Here is a 24,124-nt window from a genome sequence, read left to right as displayed (position 1 = left end):
GACCGCACGACACGAACTTCGAGTTTCGAGTTTCGGAGTAGCCTGCTGTGACTCGAAACCCGAAGTTAGTATCGTACCGTCCCTCTTACTCTCGTATTAAATAGTATAAGCGTCGAGGGACGGACGGAACGACACGAACTTCGATTTTCGTAGTAGCCGCTGTACGTCATGTAAGCTACACTATTTACCGACACGGACAATACCAACATGGAAATACCGGCCCGATATTTCGTGTACACGCCCAGGGAGTCCAACTCGGAATGTACGCGCAATAATATACAACGTGATAATCCGAAGCATTATTGCTTAGGGTATTTTGATTTGAACCCCAAGGATAAGGATCAACATCGGACACCTTTTATTCCAGTAGAGGGCGCCACCGCGCAATAACATGGATCCGCGCAGACGAAGTCGCGGGCATAAGCTAGTAATTTTATAAAGACAAACCTCTTTGGATGTCTTCTACTGTTTATTTTATTTCTTCTTAAAAATAAAATTTGTATGAATATTTTGACGTCCACTTATAGAAGCTAACGTTTTTAAGTTTTAAATAAATTAAAATGGGAAAACATTTCGGTGAATTGGCCTTCATTCGTGGAATAGTTTACTACAAGTTGTCTCCTCATGAGCAAAAACCATTTGCTGGAGCATTTACACATGGTCTGTTCAACATCTTTCCAAGAACTACGGCGACAATACTTTACTGGTTGCCACGTAAGTATTGTATTAGGTACTCAGGCCGAAAAAAAAGTAGAACTAAAAACTAGTTACACTAGCTACTTATGTAAGTATCTACATACAGTTGCACGCTCAAACGAGTAACTAGACTTCCTTAAATGTTCTGTCTGCGCAATTTCTTGATTTTTTCCCCTTAGAACCTTTTACAAAGTATATGAAAACTAAAAAAAAAGATGGATAATCGGTAAATTCGTATGTCATATCATAGCGAGATCAAGGGAAGTAGGGAAACATAATGTGTACGTGTACCCGTACCCGACTGCTCGGAGGAGGGTGGTTTTTCAAGCGTAACTATTTATGTATCTATGTCAAGTTAACGAGTAGGTAGGTACCTAATATAATGTCTTAAACTTTCGTGATTTTCACTCATAGTCAAAATACCACGCACACACAGCACGCACGCACAGTTGAAATAAAAAAGCATAAAAATTTCAACCGGGACGATAGTTATAAGCTTTCATCTACGTGGAATCCAGTTATAAACATTGAGTTATTATTACGCTCAATGGTTATAAATAAGTGTCGGCGTCGGGATTAATGTTCTGAGGGACGATCGGACGGTGTATGTGTATGTCTATTCCAGGTACGCAACAAACTCGCTACTAAAATACAACCCCCGTTTAGAAAAACCTTTAATAACCGGTCAGACACATGTATACTTTGCTGCTGTCAGGTGTCATTGGCAGTAATGGTTGCTAACCTAAAGCGACCGGTTGCCATTAAGCAAAAAGTTGAAGTTGAAGTTGAAATTGACGATCGGACGTTGTTAGTGTTGTGTGTCGCTGTGATGGGGTGACAAATAAAAATGACCAAGTGCGGGTAGTTCGTGATACGAGTGCCGGTACTATTTGTGATCAAGTGCGGGTAGTTCGAAGGACTCGCGCTGCTAGGTAGACTTGACACCCCACACTTCAGTCTACTCGTGACCACGGCCACTGTAATGTTGCCGAAACGTCGTGGTAAATATTACTCGTGTGTGTTAGCGTGATAATTCCTGTGCGAGGTACCTAATTAATAGTTCCCTACATTGCGTGCCCGTCCGACCCACCTTCACACCAGTGTTAAGGTAGGGAAATTATTTTACCAGCCAACACTAGTATGAAAGAAGATAAATGGGTTTTACGGGACACGGGATGACCGTAAAAGTAACAAAATTTGAGTTGAAATAAGAAATACAAAAAGACTCCAAAAACAATCTTAAATTACGATATTATATACTAGTAGTAAGGATGGGAAACCTGACACATCAGTGTGAAGGTTGGGAACCTCTTCAGATGAATACCGTGACGTACCCGTGGTCCAAATATAGTTTGTCCAACTGCTTTTCGATGGCTTTGCTTTTCGGCTTTTTCTGGGTATTTTGCCCTTCAGGCAACTGAAATTACCTAACTAACCTAACCTACCTATTTTTGTATTAATGTTATTTTGTAAGTGCTGGAAGTTAAAAAAAGAACGTGTAAAAGTGCCCATTGCGGCCTATTTACTGAATAAATGATTTGAATTAAAATATAATATTTATATAAATAAGTGGAACCTAGCAGTGGGCCCAACAGTCCGAAAGGTAAACCGTTGCCTGGTTACTCAACGTTAACACTGTACCTACTCATATGTATGATCCACCGTCACACTGATTATTTTAAAATAGGTCAGTATGAAGGCTGGGAAAGTCATTTCCCTACCTTAACACTGGTTGTACTATAACTTATTCTGTGACACTGGTGTGAAGGCTCAGTGTGAAGGTGGGTCGGACGGGATTGCGTGGGGTCCCACGACGTACTTGGCCGGCTTTAATTATCCACCCGAAACACAAAAAAGATGTACAGAAATCAATCTACTACAAAGTAAGTACGTGCGCTCGAGCAACGCACAGACTAGACAGCTCACGGACACGTGACGCGATATGGGTGTCACTCTTTTCCGGCCCGGATAATACCGACATGGAAATACCGATCCTGATTTTTGTGTACACGCCCATGGAAACTGACGTGAGCTTCTATGGGCGTGTTCACGAAAAACAGAGTCGGTATTTCCATCCGGTATTATCCGGTGTATCCGGTGTATATCACCCACACGATATCTCTCGGACCGGTTGGAGTGTTGCCAGGAGTTGGGTATTTTTAAGCACTGTGTTCGGTATAACAAAAATACCGAAGTATGGGCGGTCCGGTATTTTTTTCAAACTTATAATACCCCTCTTTTTGCGTCGGGGGTTAAAATTTCGAATTTCGTAGGAGACTACGGTTTCAGTCCTAACATTATTTACCGGCCCGGATAATACCGACACTGTTTTTCGTGTACACGCCCATAGAAACATCGGGCACGAAACATCGGGTCAGGGTTAAAACTAAAATTAATAAATAACCTAACCGACAAAAAGATGGAAAACCCCCGACATTGTCAAGTTCAATATAAAATATGTCTAAGAACCATCGCTAGAAAACCTGCTTTCAAATAAATAAAAAAAACGCATTCAAATCGGTGTACCCGTTTAAGGGCTACGATGCCACAGACAGACAGACACACAGACACACAGCGGTCAAACTTTATAACACCCCTCTTTTTGCGTCGGGGGTTAAATGCACCTGCGTGGATTTACTTTGCCTATAATCACATTTTCCCTTTTCAGCATTCTTATTAGGTTATTGCTGGTATTCTGCTGTAGAATCGGCTTATCATCATAATAAGAGGAAGAATTTACAAGATTATGCTAATGAGGTAGATCCCAATCCAGAGCCACCGCCACCTGAAGAACCTGTAAAGGAAGGGAAAAAGAAATGCTGAATGAATTGAAGAATGTTCTAAGAGATTTCATTTCATTTTAATAATAAATTTGAATGTGACTCAACTGCACTGTGTTTCACTAAGTATGCTATTATTTCGCATTTTCCAATAACTAACTCCTTAAATTAACCTTACCATTCGGTTCAATCAAGTGTTACCAGTTCGCTACAACCAAAATTATCGCTACAATCATAATACCATATTCTTAGTACGACGCAATGTCAAAACATTAGTTCCAAAATATCAAAATCTCAAATAGATTTATTTTCCGAATAACAAAATATCACATTTACATCCAATATCCAAAATATATAATTGGTAAAAAGAACAACGGAACTATTTAAAATTGTGTGAAATTCTATACTGAAAACATAATAAATAGTGCAAATAACGCTAATATTTAACATTTATGTACATGTAGTATTTTTAGTCCATTTGTGTTCGAAATATCGAGAAACACGTGTGTTACAATTTGACAGTTAATTCAAACCTTAAATTAAACGGAGTATAGTGTGAAGTTGGGCTTATCATAGTCAGAATAAGCAACTTTACCAATTCACCAAATTGCATTGAAATTTGAGAAAAGAAAGATATCGACAACAAAATAAAAAATGGCCCATTTATGATAAAAATAGTAACAAGATAAAATTGGATGAAATCAAAGGGGATAATTAATTTAGTTATTCATCGGGGGCTATATTTATCAAAAAGTGATTTTGAAATTAAGACAGCAGCTCAGTAGGTACTGTTTTAGGTATTTTGAGAATTATTCGTTTTAATCTTGAATCTTGACACTTGGGTACTTTTTTGCTTCGACATCTGTAAATGTGCACTGGTGTAAAAAAATAGCATGTTTTTTTACTGTAAGTATACGTCAAAATTTGTACCGAACGTTTGTACTTACTGCAAAAACAAACGACGTTACTCTGTGCATCGCGTTGTGCACCCGACTCAACTGCTTTTGCTGCAATCTGCGCTTGAGGGGTGGGTAACTCGAACCGGTGCGGGGCGGAGCGTGGCCATTCTATACGTTACGTTAGTACTATTATATATATTCTGTGATACAGGCGTGATGTTTGTGTGTGTGTGTATTAGTAATAGGTTACAATATTCATTGTAATTATTGGAAATACTACTAGCTATAAAAATATCCTTTGCCAGGTATGTATTCGTTAAGTAGCTGCTTTTGATTGTGGTAGTATGCTCCATGACGGGCGACGGGCGCGGGCCCACGCACGACCCGTCCCCGCGTTCTGTGTGAAGGCGTCCATATACCGCCATGCAAATACGCCCGTCGCGGGCCCGCGCACGACCCGCGCCCGCTTTCTGTGCTGCCCTTTAAGATTGGTTTTTTGGAATCTTTTTGTATTTTTTATTTCAATTCCAAATTTTTACTTTTACGGTTATCCCGTAAAACCTAAATTGAAAATACAAACTGAAATATAGATGCACAGAAAAACCAGAAAAATAAGACCATCACTGGGAATGATGGGAGTGATGGTCTTATTTTCCTGGTTTTTCTGTGCATCTATATTTCAGTTTGTATTTTCAACTACATGTTTTTATATCCGGCGTAATAAGACGCAAGATTCTTCGCTGCATTCCGGCGCAGAGCCCTGTGCGATCATTCTGCTCATCAGTAGTGACGATATGCCAAACACAAGTGAGCTTGCAAAAGCATCTGACACATATCGTAAATACAAACAGACATGGATGCACAGAAAAACCAGAAAAAGAGACCAGCACTGGGAATGGAACCCAGGTTCTCATCATTCCGTGCTGCGTGCTATAACCCCTACACCACTGCTGGACAGGAATCTAGACACGAATTTTTCCTATGCATACATATCTCAGGTTGCTTATTTCTACTATGCTACTTAAGCAGCAGCACTGCACGCATCTGACACGTCTTACCGGCCCTAGAAATAAAATCGTAATCAGATATTTGAGCATTTCTCAAAAAAATGCCAATTTAATTTTAAATTCCGATTCGTAAAAAAAATGCAGGCAGGTAGTTACTTACCTAAATGATACTGAGCTTAATTAATATAGATTCCCAAAATGTCCCAAATAATTTGTATGGAAATGTTTCTTTTGTGTTACCAGATACATAGCATACAATTTTGGTAACAAAAAGGAACATTTCCATACAAATAATTTGGGACATTTTGGGTATCTACATTAATTAAGCTCGGTATCATTTACAGAGTCGTGTCTAAAATTAAATTGGCATTTTTTTTTAGAAATGCTCATATTCACGCTTTGTTGTGTCAAATATTGGTGCCACGGAGCTAGCGCTCCATGCTACCGAATAAAATAATTAATCAAACTTCCCACGGCATTTAAAAAAAATAAAACTACGAAATATTGTTAAATCATTCATTTACTAAGCTCTTAACATTCAAAATGCACAAAATAACGTAGTAATGGTTGAACCATTTTTCTTTTTGAATGAAAATTATAGGCCATTATGATGACCTGTCCAATGGATGTAATTTTAATTAATATTATGTGAAATGAAAAAAATAATACTAAGCACAAATATTCAACCGTATCGGTGCTCACTAAAAAAATAAATACATAATAGGCCCACCTAATAAAAACTTTACAGAGGTTCGCGACCGGACTGTTTGCCTAGTTTTTTTAATAATTATTAAGTTTTATCAAATGATACATAAGATTACCGTATTCTTAACAGGATAGCATCACAGAACACAAAATATAAAACGTCATAAGCATTTTGCAATGTACAAAAACCAGTTGATGAGATTACACTGCAAACGATAAAATGCGATAGTATCTCATGTACATGTAGGAAATGTACTGGGGTGTGAAGTGAACACCGCCTTAAAAGGCTCGTATAAATTTACCCAATGCAGTGTCGCTCGGCTTCTTACGTTGACCGGACTCACTGCCGTGCGTCTTAATAGTAATGCAATATAATATCGAGCATTATGATTTACTCCTAATCCACAAAGAAAACTGGAATTAAGTATTGAATGGTATTAGTTGCAAGACTTGAATAATAGAGGAAACTTCAAGAACCAAAAAGTAGTATCTACCTTCATCACAAAAATAAGTTCCTTTGTTCCTAAAGTAAGTAAATGCTCAGAGATAATGAATAATTGATTCATGAGGCACCGATTTCAGGACCTATGAATTATTAAAAATAAAAATGAATAAAACGATTACCATCTAGTGTTGCCTAGTGTTGTACTGGTGTTAAGTAATTGCACAATTATTTAAATAATTGGACAAAATTGATCACAGAATGAAGCTAATACATTCAAATGATATTAAATAAATGCAAAACGCATGCGTGCTTAGTATTATTAAACAACACACGAGGGTGCAGGTTAACATTGCCACTTAAAGTTCCAAGTAAATAAAGCAAGAATGAATTTAACTTTGAATTGAACGCGTGTAGATAGAATCTGCGTGGTAGAGGTAACAATTAAATTGCACGCAGTGACGAGCGAATCCGCCGATGACGTTGAAAAGGCTAACAATGAGCACGGTTCGAATTTGCACCGCCTTATGACCCCCTGTTTGAGGACGATAAACTACGGTCTCCTTCATCAACCCGCCCAGTTGGTTTAGGAATTAACTAAAAAATACGCTAAATAATTTGTATACGAGCATAAAATAATTATACACCGTGTTGTTTTATTTCAGTTAACTTCAGCATGTCGCTTGATAGAATCACAGACAGAAAGTTTGCTGTGAAATAGTTTTTGTTAAAATAAAAAAAAAACCTCTATATATGGATACAATAATTACGTAATTTAACTGGTGGTTATTGCAAAAGGTAGTTTAGACTTAGAGCATTAATCCAAATATGTGTCAGTGTCACGTCCACAAAATAAATTTATGGACAAAAAAAATCACTTACAACGAAAGGCAAAGTAGTGAATCCAAACGCATACAAAACTGGCTTGTGCCTACTTAAAGCATTTCTCGATCACGTCGCCATGCGGCCATGCCAACAAACAGCAAAATTAGCAAACATAAAATTGAACTTCACGCACACAATCGCAAGGTTACTTATGATATGACTACCGGTCCTAATTTGTAGGTGGATAGATAAAAAACTTTATTCACAAACATGCCAGGACAATTGTACAAAACAAACAATATAATTTGTGATTATATTTTATGTGACACATGACAGAAAAATAAATTAAAATAAAAACTTACTTCTGTAACATTTTTGTTAACGAAATTTTAAAAGCAAATATCATGACATATTTAAGTAATGAATTAATGATTGATTATCTTTTAGCGTTTCCACCAATTATGTGCGAGGATGTGTTGCGAGGGATGTGTTGGCGAGGTAAATGAAGCGTTTCTATTGGTTAATGAAAAACATATTTCTCGCAACACATCCTCGTACATCTCTGGTGGACACGCTGCTTTAAGGTGTATTTAACCTAAAAAAGCTTCCCTGAGTTGACAGAAATAAAAAACACGGTGTAAAAAATGCTATAACCGCACTTGCGATTTTTCATTCAAAAACTATCTTCACAATAATTACCAACATAACCACACGAGCGAGACTGTTAATCAAAGTACAAAATGCATACATTCGAAATCAAAAATTAAACTTATTATGGGTTAATGCTATTCAGCGCTGCGTCAATTAGAAATTATGTTATATGTACTAACTACTGAAAAATCGTGTTACTGACCCGAATAGCAAACGCAAACATTTGCAGCCGGCTAACCATCATAATAAATATTATATTCACTATGAAAACTTCGTAGTTGCGTTGAGAGCCGAAACACGCCCGATACATTTAATATCACAAATGACCTATTCACATTAATAATTTGCATTCTTCTCGCACAATTAGAGATTTAATTATCTAGTAGTTTGCTGTTTTATCCATGTTCTAACGGAATTGGTCCATTTTAAATAGCCTAGCAGGTTTTTCTAATTCGCAGGGAGTAGGGACAGCACGCGAAAGCGAATTCGATCGGCTCACAATTCATATAAATTACAACTTTATTTTCAGGATATAGACACAATGTAAAATACAATTTACTATATTTTTATCATGAACACTACATTATGTGTATACTTAAAAATCATCGACAATTTATTTAACAACAACAGTATCGAATTGACTGTTTCAGCTCTAACATGGTCAATAAATAAAATGTAAGCGAGATGTGTTCATAAAGCACGGTCTCCACCGCAGGCATTCGTGTGCACCACATCGACCGACATACACTTGAATACTCGCACCAGTGACCTTCCATTAGAAAAATGTTACCGGCTCATTCGAGAGAAGTGTTTAGGGCTAAGAGTAGCAAATAATACTGGCGCACAGACGGCTTCAGGTCACTGGGATTAGATATTCGGTGATTAACACTGCGCTTCTTTGCGCCGCTATTATTAATTACTCTTGTTTTAGTATGAGATGTGTGTTACAGTGTGTGAACGTGTGGAAGGGGCTTATTCCACGTCCATTTGTTCGGCGGGGGGCGCGTCGGGGGCGGCGCCGCTCGGCTGTCCGTCGCCCGCGGTCGGGTTGGCCGGCGGAGGCGTCTTCTCTTTAGGCTTAGGCTTATTTAGGATCGGGTTGACGGTGTTCTCGAAGTTCTGAAAAGAAATTTTTATTTTTAAGTTCGGAAAGCAAATTATCAAATTGGGTAGATTCCTTGGTAAAAATAATAACATTTTACATTTTCACATTTTAGTAAAAACTGTACCAAGGAGTGACGTCATACGGAACATTAACTGGCTATATTTTTATATTTTTTTGTTTAATTTACAAAAGGAATAATATGTGTCCAATATTATTTAAAAATCTCCCTGACGGACTAATTATACATTTTTACAATCTACCCTGTTCCGCGGAATATATCAGGAGGTTATGGGCACTAATTAAGTGAGCCGCCTCTAAGTGATGCCAGTTTTGGCACGATTTTGAACACAAAATTAAGAAAAAAGTGCCTCGTCTACAGATCAACCATGACCGATGACACGCCTCTCGGTGTTTCTCGCAGTTACCTGTCGCTCCTGCCGGATCTGGTGCGTGGTGTGCGCGGGCGGCAGGTGCTTGGCCGCGTGCGCGAACGCCTGTCGCGCCGCCTCCACCCACGCCAGCGCCGCCGCCGCGCTCTCCGCCACCTTCTGAATGTCTGCCTCCGCCAAATGGCTGTATTTAGCGTCGCCAGCCCTGAAATTAAACGGTCACAAGTCAACTTCACCACCATCCTCATCATCTCGGCCTTTCAACCTCCCACCTGCAGAGCACTCCTCTCAGAACGTCAACTTAAATGGGGTAAGAGGAACACGAGAGTATTTAAAGGGGTGCACCTCGTTTAGCCAAAAAACTTTTCAACATCGAAGATTCAACGAATATTTAGCGTAATTTTATTCCATCTACCATTCATTTGTTTTCTTACTTATGGGAAAAATAATTCAACGAAAACTATTTTATCAATGATCCTTTGATGAGTAGGTATTTCGACTTCTTTGTATGTTCAGTCAGTAGGTTAAGTTACGTTATGTTGGACACGTATGTACGTGTACATACACACAGAAATGATTAAAATTTCAATGTAATTTGTTAAGTACATTTTGATTAAATTAGCCCTGGCCAGAAAGAACTAAGAGTGATTTAGTAAGGATTTCATGTATTTATCTTCTTGAGGTACAGAACTCTAAAAATCACACCAACACATACTTGTAGGCATCAACCGCTTTCTTGGCTAGCTGTATAGCCAGCGAGTAGTCATCCAACGCGCCGGGGCGCAACTCGAACTCCAGCCGGCGCTGCTTTATCGGCTCGCCCTCTGTCCGCAACTCTGCAAGCTTGTCACTGTACACCTGTCAACAATAGTAGGTTGTACAACAAGTGTATAAAACAAGCCATTTTATCTGATAACTTTATATATACGTCAGCCGCTGGCGGAGGTAGATACAGAGATGCGCGCGAGTTGTAGTCGGGGCCTGACTGCAGGTGAAAAGCGGGAGCCTCTCCCCCCCCGCTATCCACACGCCTCGCCTCAGTCGCCGTTAGTGTAGTGCTGTATTGATAGCTGTCGTCCACATATCGATCGCGTTAAAACTCATATTGCAGCCTGTATTATTTTTTGTTTTCAATGAGGACTGATCCGAGTTCGTTTCCATTTTTTTTTTGTTGATGGTTTAATCGAGTTACATTCATCGTGTTGAGTCACGTTGCGACTCGTCACGATGGATGAAACAAATAAAAGGTTAGTTGCTAAGTCCTATTTACATACATAATTTTCTTTTACAAATTTATCGACATACCTTCTGTATGTCGATATATTCGTCATCATTAATTCTAATAAGGTTGCAATCGCAACACTATCGCATTCCTGAGCTCTGCATTCAACTCGCACGCTCTTTTTTTTTATTCGACTGGATGGCAAACGAGCAAGTGGGTCAGGGGACCCACTGGTGTTACAGATGTTTATAGGCGGTGGTGATGTCTTACCATCAGGGGATGGTAAGACATCACCACCGCCTATAAACATCTGTAACACCAGGGGTATTGCAGACGCGTTGCCAACCTAGAGGCCTAAGATGGGTTACCTCACGTGCCAGTAATTTCACCGCACAAGTAATTTTCGCACGCTATCTGTAAGTCGAGCCGGCTTTTCTCTTGATAATTTCCCGATAAAAAATGGTGAAAATTATAGGTAAGTAGTAGTTAGTTACCTGGCGGTTTTGCTCCTCTCCCTCCTCGTAGAGCCAGGCTTCGAGCGCGTCGAGTGCAGCGACGAGTCGTGTGCGCTGATCGGCCGCCACAAAATCATGAAGCGCCTCGCCTTCACTCAGTTTGCCGCGCAACTCGTACACGTATTCTTCAAGGGCGTTGCGGGCGTCCGCTCGCTCTTTCTCCTGTCTATCCTGGGCTTGCATCTTACCCTGGACACGCGTAACAGAAAACTAAAGTAATTAATAGAACTACAAGTAAAATTCATTAGATTTAGTAAAGGGCCTGCGAGATAATCAACAAATGGTTTGATTAAATATGTTATCATGTGTTTGATGAAGCAGTCTGATACCGATTTGATGGTTCAACAAACAGCACTGGCAACGTGTTTAGACGCCGCCGTAATCAGGTTTGTGAAGCAGATAACAAAGATTTACTGGCATTTGTTCTGCTTACAAAACCGTTCAAATGGTGCAAAATTAAAACATAGTTTCTCACACGAACATCTGAGAGTGCTAGAAACTATATTACTTTAATCAGAGAACTTCGCACTAAAAATCCTGTCAAAATCTGGGCCCCGTTGTTCAAACGTATTGGAAGAAAATCAAACGACACACGTCGTAAGTGTCAAAAGCAGCGGAACTCGTGAATTTTGACAACCTCCGAAAATAACAATGTAAACAATCAAAATGGTTTGAGACAAACATCTGTTTAAATCAACCTGTTTGACAGTCTTAAAGTCGATCGAGATAGGGATCTCACCTCCTGTTCTTGGAATGAATTGAGCTCGGTCTGCGAGCAGCCGTGGGTGCGAGCCTCGATCGGCAGCTCAACGGTCTTCACGAGCACTTTCTTAGACTTATCCTTTGACTTATCCTTTTTATCGTCAGTCTCCTGAAATTATAAACGAACGGTTCACACCTTACATAGTCAAGCTTTCCCCCATCACCAACGCTACTTGGAAAATATCTATATGTTTGGGTAACGTATTTTTAACATTTGTTCCACTTAATTACAGCTAATTAGCAATGGTGAAAAGTGGGCGTAGTTTTCCAAGCGGCGCGATGCACCCATTTGCACCTGTTCTTCCAAATCCACACAAGCTATTATCATAATGTAAGAAAGCTTACTTCGTTAAATCTTCATCTTCCGAGTCGCTGCCAGAAGAGAGGAGTTAGGAACAAATGAAAAAACTGAAAGGATGACAAAAACATGCGTGGACACAGAGACAGAACTTTAAATAAACATTCAATTCACGAATGCAAGAAAAAAGGAATCGACTAAATGCGATATTCGAAAGCCTTGCGAGAATACTGTGCAAATGGGGCCTCTAAACGAGGATGGGGAAGATAGGAAGCACTGTGATGTCTGCTGGCTCATTTGGAAAGCTATCAAATCAACTACAGGAAGACTTGAAGGTAGTGGTAGTAGAACAGTTGTAAAAAGTTTAGCGTGAATTGAATAAGTCAGCACACATCACGTAAACACTCGACACTCGCGCTACCGGCACGTACCCCGCTGAACCACGATCCTACTCTCTGTGTCCACGACTGTTTTTGCTGAGGCTCCCCTGCCATATCGTCTTCTCTCACCTCTTGGTTCTCAGGCCCGTTAGGCTGTTCAGGGGCGGCGCCGTTAGTTTCCATAGGGGCTTCCTGGTTGTTACTGTTGTTGGAAACATTTTCAGCGCTGTTTTCCATCTCTACGCTGTCGCTCTGAGCGTCCGCCTTCTTTTCCACCAGCGACGCGGAAGCCACAGTGATGATGCCGTGGATGTTCACTCTCACTTTCAATTTTACCTTCTGCGATTCACCTTCTGGTGTGGGTTGGACATCCTTAATGAACCACTGACCTGAGATGGAAAAATCGTTTCCTCTAAAGTACTTCTACTTTCAAAAGCACATCTATCTACAGAGTATACAAATAATAATAAAAAATAATAAATTAATGATTAGTTGTTAAAAGTTACCAATAAAGGATTCTGGATACGGCACTTGGTCTGAATAGTAAGCACTGACTGAGAATGGTTCCTTTCTGTAGAAGGTCAACATCTTGGAGAAGGGTGCTTGATGGAACGCAGGGAAGACCTGGTGAAATAAATATACAAAAAAAATATTTTCATAAACAAATATTAAAAACTATAAACTGCCTAAATTGTTTCTGCTATGCTAAATGAACTGTACATATGAATATGCCACTTCTTAAACTTTATTCCTAGTGGTAAGTCTACGTTTTTTTAAGTTAGATAAAAATAGAAGTTCTTGCTACCTGCTCGCTCGCAATGGAACTCATCTATCATATTGGGTTTTAACAGTGCTTACACTGTTGTGTTACAAAGCGGAACAAATTCACATCCGTTTTCTATTTATTTCCGACGCGTATAATGGAAGCCGAAGATTAAATGTTCTACCCAATCAGACAATGGATTTTAGAGCAATATAGTCTGCTACTTGTACCATTAAGTATATTTGAATAGGTATCATTTATTTCAATATTATTAAAATCGCCCGGATTCTGCTTCCCACTGGGCACTTTGAGTCAGCGGCGTATTTAGCACATGAAGCGCCCGTGTGCAATTATTACTTTAGCGCCGTCTAGGAAGCACGTGGTCAAAATGGAATAGCACCGCTGCGCCCGTGTGCAACGCACACCTTCCACTATAGGTAAAGACGCCTCTGCTTTGAGTACAAGCCCTGGGCCCTAGAGACTATGGGGCCCCCTACTAACTGTAAAAAATAACAATTAAATAACAGTTGTAGCTCATGGAGCCCCTTATAATAAAGTGCCCTCGATTAAATTTCGCGGTCTGTTTCAGTTACAGATCACACCTTCAGTCTGGCAGTAGTGGATGCAGCGTGGATGATGGTTACCTCCATGTCGCCGTCCTCGCCACGCGCGGCGTCCCAGGCGAGCCGCACGGCGTAGGGCTGCGCGTCGGCCACGCTGAAGTCGCGCACGCGCACCGCCGGGCTCAGCATCGCGCACTGCAGCGCGCAGCCGCGGGCCACCGCCTCGTCCTGACATAATCACAGCCGTTACACAACGTTCGTCTTATAACCGGAGGCCTTATTGCCTAACACACTTGGGAATCACAACCTTTTTCACCGTTTCTTTCTGTCACACAGTATAAGACGAGAGTAGAAAGCGATGGAGAACGCGATCACGAACATCAGCACGTTAGGTAATGCCATTGGCTGTTAAACAGCATAGGATAAGAGATGACGCTTTTAGCTAAGAAACAGAGACATCCGGATTTGGTTTACGCATACCGACGCGCGCTTCTAGTGATCCGGGACCTCCCAATCTCACGTAATTGTTTTATAAGGCAATTTTAGTCAGTTTTTACTGACTTTCTCGTTCACTGGCTCACCTGATTGAGTGTAGTAGATGCAACTTTTCCGAAAACTTGTTCAATCAACCCCTTCACGGCAGGGACCCTGGTAGATCCACCCACAATCTCAACTGAGTTAATATCTTCTGGACGCAGCTCTGAAAGATTAAATAAATACATAGATAAAATAAAAAATTACTTCACATATCCAAATTTTGCTAATTATATAACACTATATTTTTATGTGGTCTGTCAGTACATCTGGGGATTATTGATAGAAGAGGACATGTTAGCCACTTACTGGCATTATGCAAAATAGCCCTCAAAGTTCTTTCAACCCGAGTGAATGTATCAGAACAGATCTCCTCCATTTGTGCACGATGCATTTCTCCTGAGACATCTCTCTCTTCCATGAAACACTCAACATGGAGAGGCAGTTTGGTGCTGTTGGCTGACATTTGCTTCTTTAGTTTTTCTACTTCTTGAAGCAGGCGGAAGAAAGCTCTGAAAATTTTATTTAAATCTAAATAACAAGTCCGGTAATGTATTGAAACTTAAGTGGCAATCACAAACTTCTTTTTACCTCTGATTTTTTGTAGCATCCAGTTTGAGTCTAGTCATGATATCTTGCGCGAAATACTCTGCCAGTGCCATGTCAATGTCCCGACCACCGCAATGGGCGTCTGTGGCTGTAGCCAGTACTCGGAGTTTTCCTTTGTTGAAGGAACAAGCAGATACCTGGCACAATGTAATATTGAAACTAAGGATACTATAAGCTGGCTGCACATTGTGACTAATTTCTAACAGAAAAACTCTCGCATCCACACACTGTTGACAATTCACATCAGTTTGGAAAACAGCACCATAAGTTGTACAGTCAACTACAAAGAGATGTATCCAAGTTAATCTTACAAAATGATGTATCCCTGCGGATGCCATAATTAAGTCGCCATAGAATGTGACAAACATGGTATCCACCGAACCTGACAGAAACATGTATGCCTGTAATGTGCAGTATTTATTTATGTATCCCCCTACATTTTCCCTGAAATGTATACTGACAACATGTATCCATAAATTGTGACAAAAAAACTATCCATTCAATGTTCCAAATTAATGTAACCATCTTTGAATTCAGAACAGAAACCAAAAAGAGAAGTTTCCAATAGAAAACAAAAAAGTTTCTACTCTGAGAAGAATGCCATTTAAAAGTAAATTCATTACGTTGCTCATTTGTTGAGTCTGTCATTATCTAGTGTCAGGCACTCCATATTATCTATTCTAATACAATTATACTAGCTTTTGCCCGCGGTTTCACCCACGTGGAATTTGGCTATCGCGCGCTGTTCCCTCAGGCACTGTGCACTTTTCCGGGATAAAAGTAGCCTATGTCACTCTCTGGCACATAAAATATATCTCTATGCCAAAAATCACGTCAATCCGTCGCTCCGTTTCGACGTGAAAGTCGGACAAACATTCAAACACACACACTTTCGCTATTATAATATTAGTATGAATAATTAATTACAAAGGCAGTTCAACAAATAAATATAGAATGGCATACCGAATAGACGATCACACGAATCATCGCATCGTGGCTTTGCGTGAAAATGGAGTCTCCCCTACAGACATTTCTGCTGAGTTGGGAATTACAGTCAGTATTGACAACTACTTAGACAATATTCTTTATAAGAGGAGTTTTAGTTAGAAGTGTTAACTAAAATTTGGTTTCTACGATTCCCATACTAAATTAATCCGCGGCGGGCCAGTTTTGTATGGGAAGCGTGCGATCTGCGCAAGTTTATTGTATTTATAAGTACATTTCATATGTATGTAAAAGTGATACATTTTATTTTCTTTTTTGTTCATTATTTTATCTTCAGTGTGAATTCAGAACATAAAAAATAAACATAATTATATTAAATGAAAGCATTTTTGTTATTTTTTCACCCATCATGCAATCATAATAAAACGTGATATACATGTATGCATTGACATTAGGGTACTTTTTCCGTGAAGCGTCTAAGTGTTTTGTTTTGCTGTTGTTTCGCTGGCTCAATATTATAGGGTTCTATGTTTCACTGTTAAGGTATTCAAAATTGAACTTCTTGACTGCTCAAGTTAAAACTTTGATTACCTAACGTAAAAATGTTACATAGAACCCTGTAATAGTGGGCCAACTGTGGGACTTGTCAAATATGGTTACATTAATTTGGAACATTGAATGAATAGTTTTTTTGTCACAATCTATGGATAGATGTTGTCAGTATACATTTCAGGGGAAATGTAGGGGGATACATAAATACTGCACATTAGAGGCATACATGTTTCTGTCAGGTTCGGTGGATACCATGTTTGTCACATTCTATGGCTACTTAATTATGGCATCCGCAGGGATACAATATTTTGTAAGATTAACTTGGATACATCTCTTTGTAGTTGACTGTACCTGTTCGTATTTCGTTTTGATAATGTCATAATTACAATACTTATATGTATTGTATGTATGTTTATTGCACAAAATAGAGAAACTTTAATTTTATATATTTTTTATGAAGCTCTGATCACAGTAATTATAAAATGAATTCCCTGCTCAAGGGATCAATCAATAATATTGTATCAGCTAACAGCTTTTTCTGATGAGTTCTGATAGGCCTAGTCCAAACCCAAACTCCCAAGAATTCTTCTTCTCAAGTCTATTCCAGAGTCCAACATCATCCACCTATAGTTCGGCTCACATTAAAAGAGCGCTGGCGATATACCTGCGCAGTGAGCAATTAACCGACCAAACCGGTAGAAAGACGTGAGGCGCGGGGAGGGGACACGCGCCGCTTGGCTGTGCCGTCGCGCTATTGGTTCGGCAGTCGACCTTTGCTTTCCGCACCGAGTCCATGCTCCTTTCGCTTCCAAAGTACAGTTTCGCGCACAAAGTGTTTAGCACGATGGTTTTGCATAGAAAGGAACGGAAAATTATTCTATGACGTTTATTGTTTCATGAAAAAAGAAGCTGATAGTGGTGCCGCAACAAATTTAAAACAATGTTTGCAACGGACTGCTGAGGCAACTAAAACTTCCGTGGCTACAGTGAGACGAATTGTTAAAAACGCAAAAAGTTCGGAATTTGTAGCTGTTTTTCGCACACCCGGAAAAAATAAAAGGGTAAAAAATAAACCCATAACAGGCATTGATAGTTTTGATCAAGGTGTAGTTAAACGAGTACAATTACATACAATTACGGTACAATTTTCATATTACTTAAAAAGAATTGCCGACTATAGATAAATTGTTCTATAATAAACATGACATGATTATACAATATTATAGCGAGTATTTTCGTGCGCGACGGTACCCCTGCGCAAACACATCCCCTCCACTGTCACCCAGCGCTCTTTTTACGTGAGCCGTACTATACTAACAATTATCACATAGTATGCACCCCTCGCCTTTAGGGGCATACCTACAAACGTCAGACAGTCCAGGTGTCACATTGTCCATGGTCAAAAAGTCCGAAGGATGAAACATCCTAGTGTCTGAAAGTCCTAGCGTCAAAAAGTCCATGGTCAAAAAGTCCGAAGGAATAAACGTCCTACTTCTGAACGCCTGAATCCCATAATGTCTCACTGTATAAAAATATGACTAACACAACTAAATGATAAATATAACTGAAATAGATTAGAGAGCTAGATTGCTCATCTGCATTATTTCCAGTCTATTATCTAACACCCATTCTCAGTAAGATCCAGGTGCATCTATGATGCTTCGTACATGTCGTGTCGAGTCGACAAGAATTGAGCAGCTGATCCAGTCTTGCAGATGGACTGGGGCCTCATTCTACATTGTCTCTTTCCATATTGTTATCGTATTGCTGGCAGCTCTTATTGACTTGACAGTAAAGGCGATCGAGTCGAAAACAATTCGATTGCAATAGGTGTAAATAAAACCAAATTAGAATGAGACCCCTGGACCCGGACACATGGCCATATGGACTATCCGACATTAGGGCATTATAACCTTCCAACTTTTTGACAATGGACAATGTGACACCTGGACTCTCGGACATATGGACTATCCGACATTAAGGCATTATAACCTTCGAACTTTTTGACAATGGACAATGTGACACCTGGACATTCTGACATTTGGACATGTATGCCCCTAAAGGATTATCAATATTATCATCATAAAAGAAATCGTTTGTAGTAGGGATGTGTCTGGAACTAACCATAAAGGCTGAGACAGAAACCAACTTGATATGATAATAAAAGAACAAAAATACCTACATAAAATATGAAAATGTTTTTTTTAAATGAAATACGCTGGAGCTAATATGCACAACAGTATTATCATTTTCAGTTTTCAGTCTGGTTGTGGGTCTGGCAGGCACATCAATTTTCATATCAGACATATCTCGAGTATATGACTAGCCTTAAAAACTTTGTATCTGCACATGTCATACATGAATGGGTAGCCAACAATGTTTGAAAATATTAACATTACCTGAAGAGAACTGTGACCAAAGTCCACAAAAACAACATTTCTTGGTTTTTCCTCAGGAGCTGGCAGGTCTTGTTTATAGATACCATAAGCCAGGGCAGTAGCTGTAGTTTCGTTCATAAGGCGTAGAACATTGAGACCTAAAAACAAATATTAAATTTAATGATACCCAGATACTTTAGTAAATACATTTTAGACTATAATTTGGTGACTCCTTTTAATATTAATCATAATAAGCCAGATGTAAAATGATAACTGTTATATATTAGGATGTGGATAGATCTGCAGAGTACCCTCTTCCTCTCCTCTTGAGTCTTGAACTGAACCCAAGTGAGTACTGAACATTACCTACATGTGGCGAGGCGACATGAATAAAATACAAAAAAAAAACGTTAACATAGTGTTTGAATGTTTAGTATTGATTAGGCTGATTTATCAATATGGCAGTGAAATTTAGTATAGTTGTAGTTTATGTAGAAATTTCAGTTGGACATTTTTTGCAGAAAATGAAATAAGGTTGTAAAGTTGTACTTGAAGTGTTATAAGAATACTAAGTTATGTTTTGCCTTATAGCTTACTACATTATATGATTTATTGAATCAGACATTACTTTGCGGAGGTCCATATCAATGAACTGAAATAATTTCCTTGCTCACCCGCGACCTTACGATAGCTAAGCTTATGCAAAATATGCGTGTTCATGCAGTTCCTCCACCTCCGCACTGTAAGAACACACACAAATCACACAAACCCATCTATCACCACCACCACACTACACTGACGCGTTTCGAACTCAACCAGAGCTCATCTTCAGAGTGACACAACCGTACACCATGCTACCAGTTGTTAGACTAACGAACCACAACCACCGTTTTAACTTGTCACTGTAACTCCCCAAGTACCCACATACGTTTTATGAAACAAAACAAAACTACCCACAAATTTGTCGGTTGGTAATAGACCGCTTCACCCACTTTCAGAAGAAGCAAAGGAGACTGATGAGATAATAGAAAATGAATCAAAGAAAACAAGAGAATTGAATGCTGGTGAAAATGTATATTTTAGGAACTATAGGCTTAATGGGTACCGGTACCATAACCAAAATAGTGAGGGCTATCGTTTTTTGTCTTTATAGATGGCGCCACTATTGCGTGAGGTTTTTAAGTGTGGCTTTCAGTCTGTTATTACGGGCGTGAAAACAAAGTTTAGATTAAAATCATATTAATACACCTTAAAACCGTACCATAAAAATATCGAGCAACCACATTGTTGCGTAGTCCCGTTTTGTTCGGAAAAAACGGGAGGACAAAAGTTTCTGAAAGACAAAACTGTCTCAAAAGACAGACATTCATTGCCCCGTAACGCATAATTTTCATAATTGATTACAGGTAATGCAAAATATTCACAAAATTATTCTAATTATAAATAAACCCGCATAGCTCACCCAAAAACTATGAGATTTGACATTTCGGAGACCTCACGCTACACTAGCGCCTCTAGCGGCGAATTCATACGCGATAGCCCTCATTGGTATAGTGAGGTATAAAATTAAACAGGGAGACAAAATATTCATTAGGCATAAATCAAATGCTGGGGTTTGCAAAAAAAGATGGCAACATACTAGATAAATCTTGGAATGGAGGGAATGAACTACCTCAGTAAGAAACAAACAGGAGGCAAAGAAGAAGAGAAAGAGGATGCATATGGCACTGTAAGAGATCCATCACCAAGTAAATGAGCTGAAGTCATTGGGGTAGACGGCCCAAAAGATTGTCATGTTGATATGCCAACCAAATCAGCAGTGAAGGTGAATAAGAGAACTAGGTCTTCTGAGAGCCCACCGTCAGTCACACCTGGTTGTAAGCGTATGACACTGCAAGAAGAGGACGATAGTGGAGATAGCATTGTAAGCGGGGATTACATTAGTGATGCCTCAGACAATTGACTATAATGTTAAATTATAATAGCAATAGTTAACTGTATCCATCAATATAAACAAAAAGTGAAAATTGATAAAAGTGAATGTGTGTGTAAAGCCTAAAAAATAATGTAGGGATCAAAAGACTAACAGTGTTCCTCTTGTCCCGGGGGAAAGGCATGTTAAATATTAGGATGTGGGTAGATCTGCAGAGTACCCTCAAGTCTTAAACTGAACCCAAATGAGTACTGAACATTACAATAACATACATATTCACTGAACTAATTTTAGATGTCACAAGCATAAGAGAAATATAATTGATGAAATAGTTGGACATTTCTTGAAAACAGTTTTGTGTTCATTACCAGCAATAGCAGCAGCATCTAACAGAGCATTCCTTTCAGCATTAGTAAAGTAACTAGGCACGGAAATAACACAGTCATTGATCTGAGTTTGCAAAGCCGTGGCAGCAATATCCTTGAGCTTTGTAAACAACATTGCTGTTATCTGCAAGAAATATGACACATTAATGTAGTCATTTAATAACAAACTTCACTTTATAAAACAGTGCTAATTTAGTTGCCTTAAAACAGTATTATGGTAGTCATTCTACAATGATCCCTGTAAAAATAATCCATGGTAAAAAAAAACTACACCTCCCATCCTCTCATCTACTCAAAGGTTGACTGGTAGAGATCCCTTGAAGGGATAAGTCCGCCTTTGTACAAGTATCTCAAAGTTTGTCAATTGTGTTTTGTTTCTTTTCTTTTGTAAAATAAAGTTTACATACATACATACTACAACATTTTTGAAATGCATACTAATATTATAAATGTGAAAGTGTGTGTGTTAGTATGTTTGTCCGTCTTTCAAGTCAAAATGGAGCAACGGATCAACGTGACTTTTGGCATAGAGATAGTTTATGGGCCAGAGTGACATAGGATACTTTTTATCCCAGAAAAAGGCACAGTTCCCGAGGAAACAGCGCGCAATAACCAAATTCCATGCAGGTGAAGCTGCAGGCAAAAGCTAGTTAATTTATAAGTGTCACAGAAATCATTTTAAAAGGTCTACCTTAACAGTAAAACATGGTTTGGTTAATGTGTAGGTATAGCATTTACTTAAAATTATGTATTTTTTAAATCTAAAATTTTTTAATGAGGCTTAAGTACACCAAATTTGACTATGTCAGCCTCGTGGCAGACTGCAGAAAACTACACTATAATATTTCTTAAGCAGAGATAGAGTAACTGAATTCAAATGGTGTGTAATGGTGTCTTTGTACATCAGCATTGCATCATCTTCCAATGGACAATTTTGAGTACTTTGGATAAACAGTTTAAACTTAATTGTTTTAGATAAAACCGGCTTATGATTAATTCATTAACAAATGTAAAAATAAAGTTCAAACATAGGATGGATACTTGTCTTGTTTTCTGAAATAAAATTGTACATACCTGTTCTGGACTGAAGACATTGTCCTCTCCAAGGTAGTTAACTCGAATGCCAATGCCCCCATCAGGTCTTTGTTCTACTTTGAATGGGAAGTGTCTCAATTCTTTCTGTACATGGGGGTCTGTGAATTTCCTCCCTAACATTCTTTTAAAGCCAAAGACAGTGTTTTTCATGTTTGTAACCATCTGGTTCTTTGCAGCCACCCCCAATATTCGATTTTTTGACGAAAATGCAACACATGATCTGTAAATGAACAAGCAGAAAACTACAACCTTCAAAAATCATAGTCAGCTGCAAAGATTCCTTGTAACCTAGTTACAGTTAGATTAGGACAGATAGAAGGTTCGCGTTAGTAGTGGCCTTAAACTGACATTAATATAACCAATAAAAAATTGTCTCACAACCATGACTTATTCAAAATAACATGAATTAAATCAATATGTTTTCCAGTTAAAGTACTGAATAAATTCGTTTCCCAATTGGAGATCTTATTACCATACACGGTATTGACATGAACATGACGTGCAAATCATTGAAGAATTCGTAGGACGTCATTTCTTTAGAAAAGAGTGAAGACATTTTGCTAACAAAAAAAGATTCGCTAAGATATAATTTACTTACGGTGTACCCCGAAGGCTATAATCGTTAGCAATAGTTTCGATGCCACCTGCTTTTGCCACACCGATATAGCAAGATTCATTGCCGAAATCAATACCTATGACAGACATAGCAGCCATTGTGACTCAAAAATATTTTTCTGAAATATTTCTAACTATTGGTGCTCTTTCTTGTGATCACAAGTACGAAAAACACGTTGCTGACAATCACACTCAGTACTCGTAGACAATCACCGGTGTCTCAGCGCTCGACAGTCTAGTCTTTCGCTTTGCTCGAAGTTTGCGGTGCGGTGCGTGCCCGAATTTTCTAGAAATTGACAGAAAAATAGTGTTGCCTGCCGTATATATGACAAACTTAATTTGCTTTATCCGCGTTTTTTCATATAGGTGAAACATTCTGCCGTCGCTTGCAAAATTCTAAACGTGCGGCCACATGCAGTCGCTCGACGCTCGTTTCCAGCGTCAAATCTGGTCACGTGACATTTTTATTTTTATTTATATAAACAAGTGGTACAAGTGAGTGGAAAATTACGAGCCACTATTGAAAACCCCTTAGGGGTTTATGTAATAGCTGGCGAGTCATCGCGTTTCAATCCGCGTACAAACTTAAGCTACTTATAGGTACATAAGATCAAACCTGGTTATCACAGGCGAGGTAGTATTTTTTTAAAACTATATACTTAACTGATAATTTTGAGCTTTATCGCTGGAAAAAACCTCTTCAATTTCGGAAAAAACACATTTTTTTCTTCATTTTGACAACGTATAATAAATCGTAAACCGTTTGGAGAAATAGGCTTTGTGAATCGTTTTCAGAAATCACATTCCAAAAATATGAAAACTGAATTAAATAAACAAAATTTAAGTAATGACCTTCATTTGACCCCTGCAGTGTCCAATCACAAAGGCAGTTATAAAACAGTTCTATACTATAGAGCAAATTGAGTTTGAAATGTTGCTGTCCTTCTTATCATAGCAAAGAGTGAAAAAGACAGAACTTAAATCACATGATGCGCACCCGGCTTTAAACAGTTGTCATTTATCGTAAAGTCCGAAATATATACGAGTATTACGAAATTAATTACGACGTTACAAG

The 24,124-nt window shown here is 38.9% G+C and overlaps 2 protein-coding genes and 1 long non-coding RNA gene across 5 annotated transcripts; 2 read left to right on the top strand and 1 right to left on the bottom strand.

Annotated features, from left to right (window-relative positions):
- The first annotated feature begins 492 nt into the window (after positions 1 to 492).
- LOC141442980 (cytochrome b-c1 complex subunit 8-like) lies at positions 493 to 3,583 on the top strand. The gene is made up of 2 exons (XM_074108198.1): positions 493 to 714; positions 3,365 to 3,583. The coding sequence occupies exons 1-2, from the start codon at positions 561 to 563 to the stop codon at positions 3,517 to 3,519; spliced, it is 309 nt and encodes a 102-aa protein (XP_073964299.1). The 5' UTR covers positions 493 to 560; the 3' UTR covers positions 3,520 to 3,583.
- LOC141443009 (uncharacterized) lies at positions 721 to 3,099 on the top strand. Its single transcript, XR_012452999.1, has 2 exons — positions 721 to 1,741; positions 2,465 to 3,099. It is a non-coding gene; the product is annotated as an uncharacterized lncRNA (long non-coding RNA).
- Positions 3,584 to 5,884: 2,301 nt separating the features above from the next.
- On the bottom strand, positions 5,885 to 23,341 carry Hsp110 (heat shock protein 70Cb). 3 transcript variants are annotated; one of them, XM_074107935.1, is made up of 15 exons: positions 23,033 to 23,341; positions 22,414 to 22,654; positions 21,322 to 21,463; positions 19,042 to 19,178; positions 15,128 to 15,282; positions 14,846 to 15,048; positions 14,584 to 14,702; positions 14,084 to 14,230; positions 13,183 to 13,300; positions 12,728 to 13,065; positions 11,976 to 12,107; positions 11,216 to 11,425; positions 10,215 to 10,357; positions 9,536 to 9,704; positions 5,885 to 9,124 (listed from the first exon to the last, which is right to left on the bottom strand). In XM_074107935.1, exons 1-15 carry the CDS (start codon positions 23,146 to 23,148, stop codon positions 8,978 to 8,980), a joined length of 2,517 nt encoding a protein of 838 aa, XP_073964036.1. In that variant the 5' UTR covers positions 23,149 to 23,341; the 3' UTR covers positions 5,885 to 8,977. The 3 variants fall into 3 exon arrangements, with proteins under 3 accessions (XP_073964036.1, XP_073964045.1, XP_073964054.1); XM_074107944.1 differs by having other exon boundaries at positions 11,976 to 12,089; XM_074107953.1 differs by having other exon boundaries at positions 12,806 to 13,065.
- Between the last annotated feature and the right edge of the window lie 783 nt (positions 23,342 to 24,124).

The sequence above is a fragment of the Choristoneura fumiferana genome, chromosome 2, assembly GCF_025370935.1.
Source record: "Choristoneura fumiferana chromosome 2, NRCan_CFum_1, whole genome shotgun sequence".
Taxonomy (NCBI): Eukaryota; Metazoa; Arthropoda; class Insecta; order Lepidoptera; family Tortricidae; genus Choristoneura; species Choristoneura fumiferana.
The sequence above is the reverse complement of the archived record's forward strand: the minus strand, read 5'-3'. Positions and strand labels throughout refer to the sequence as shown.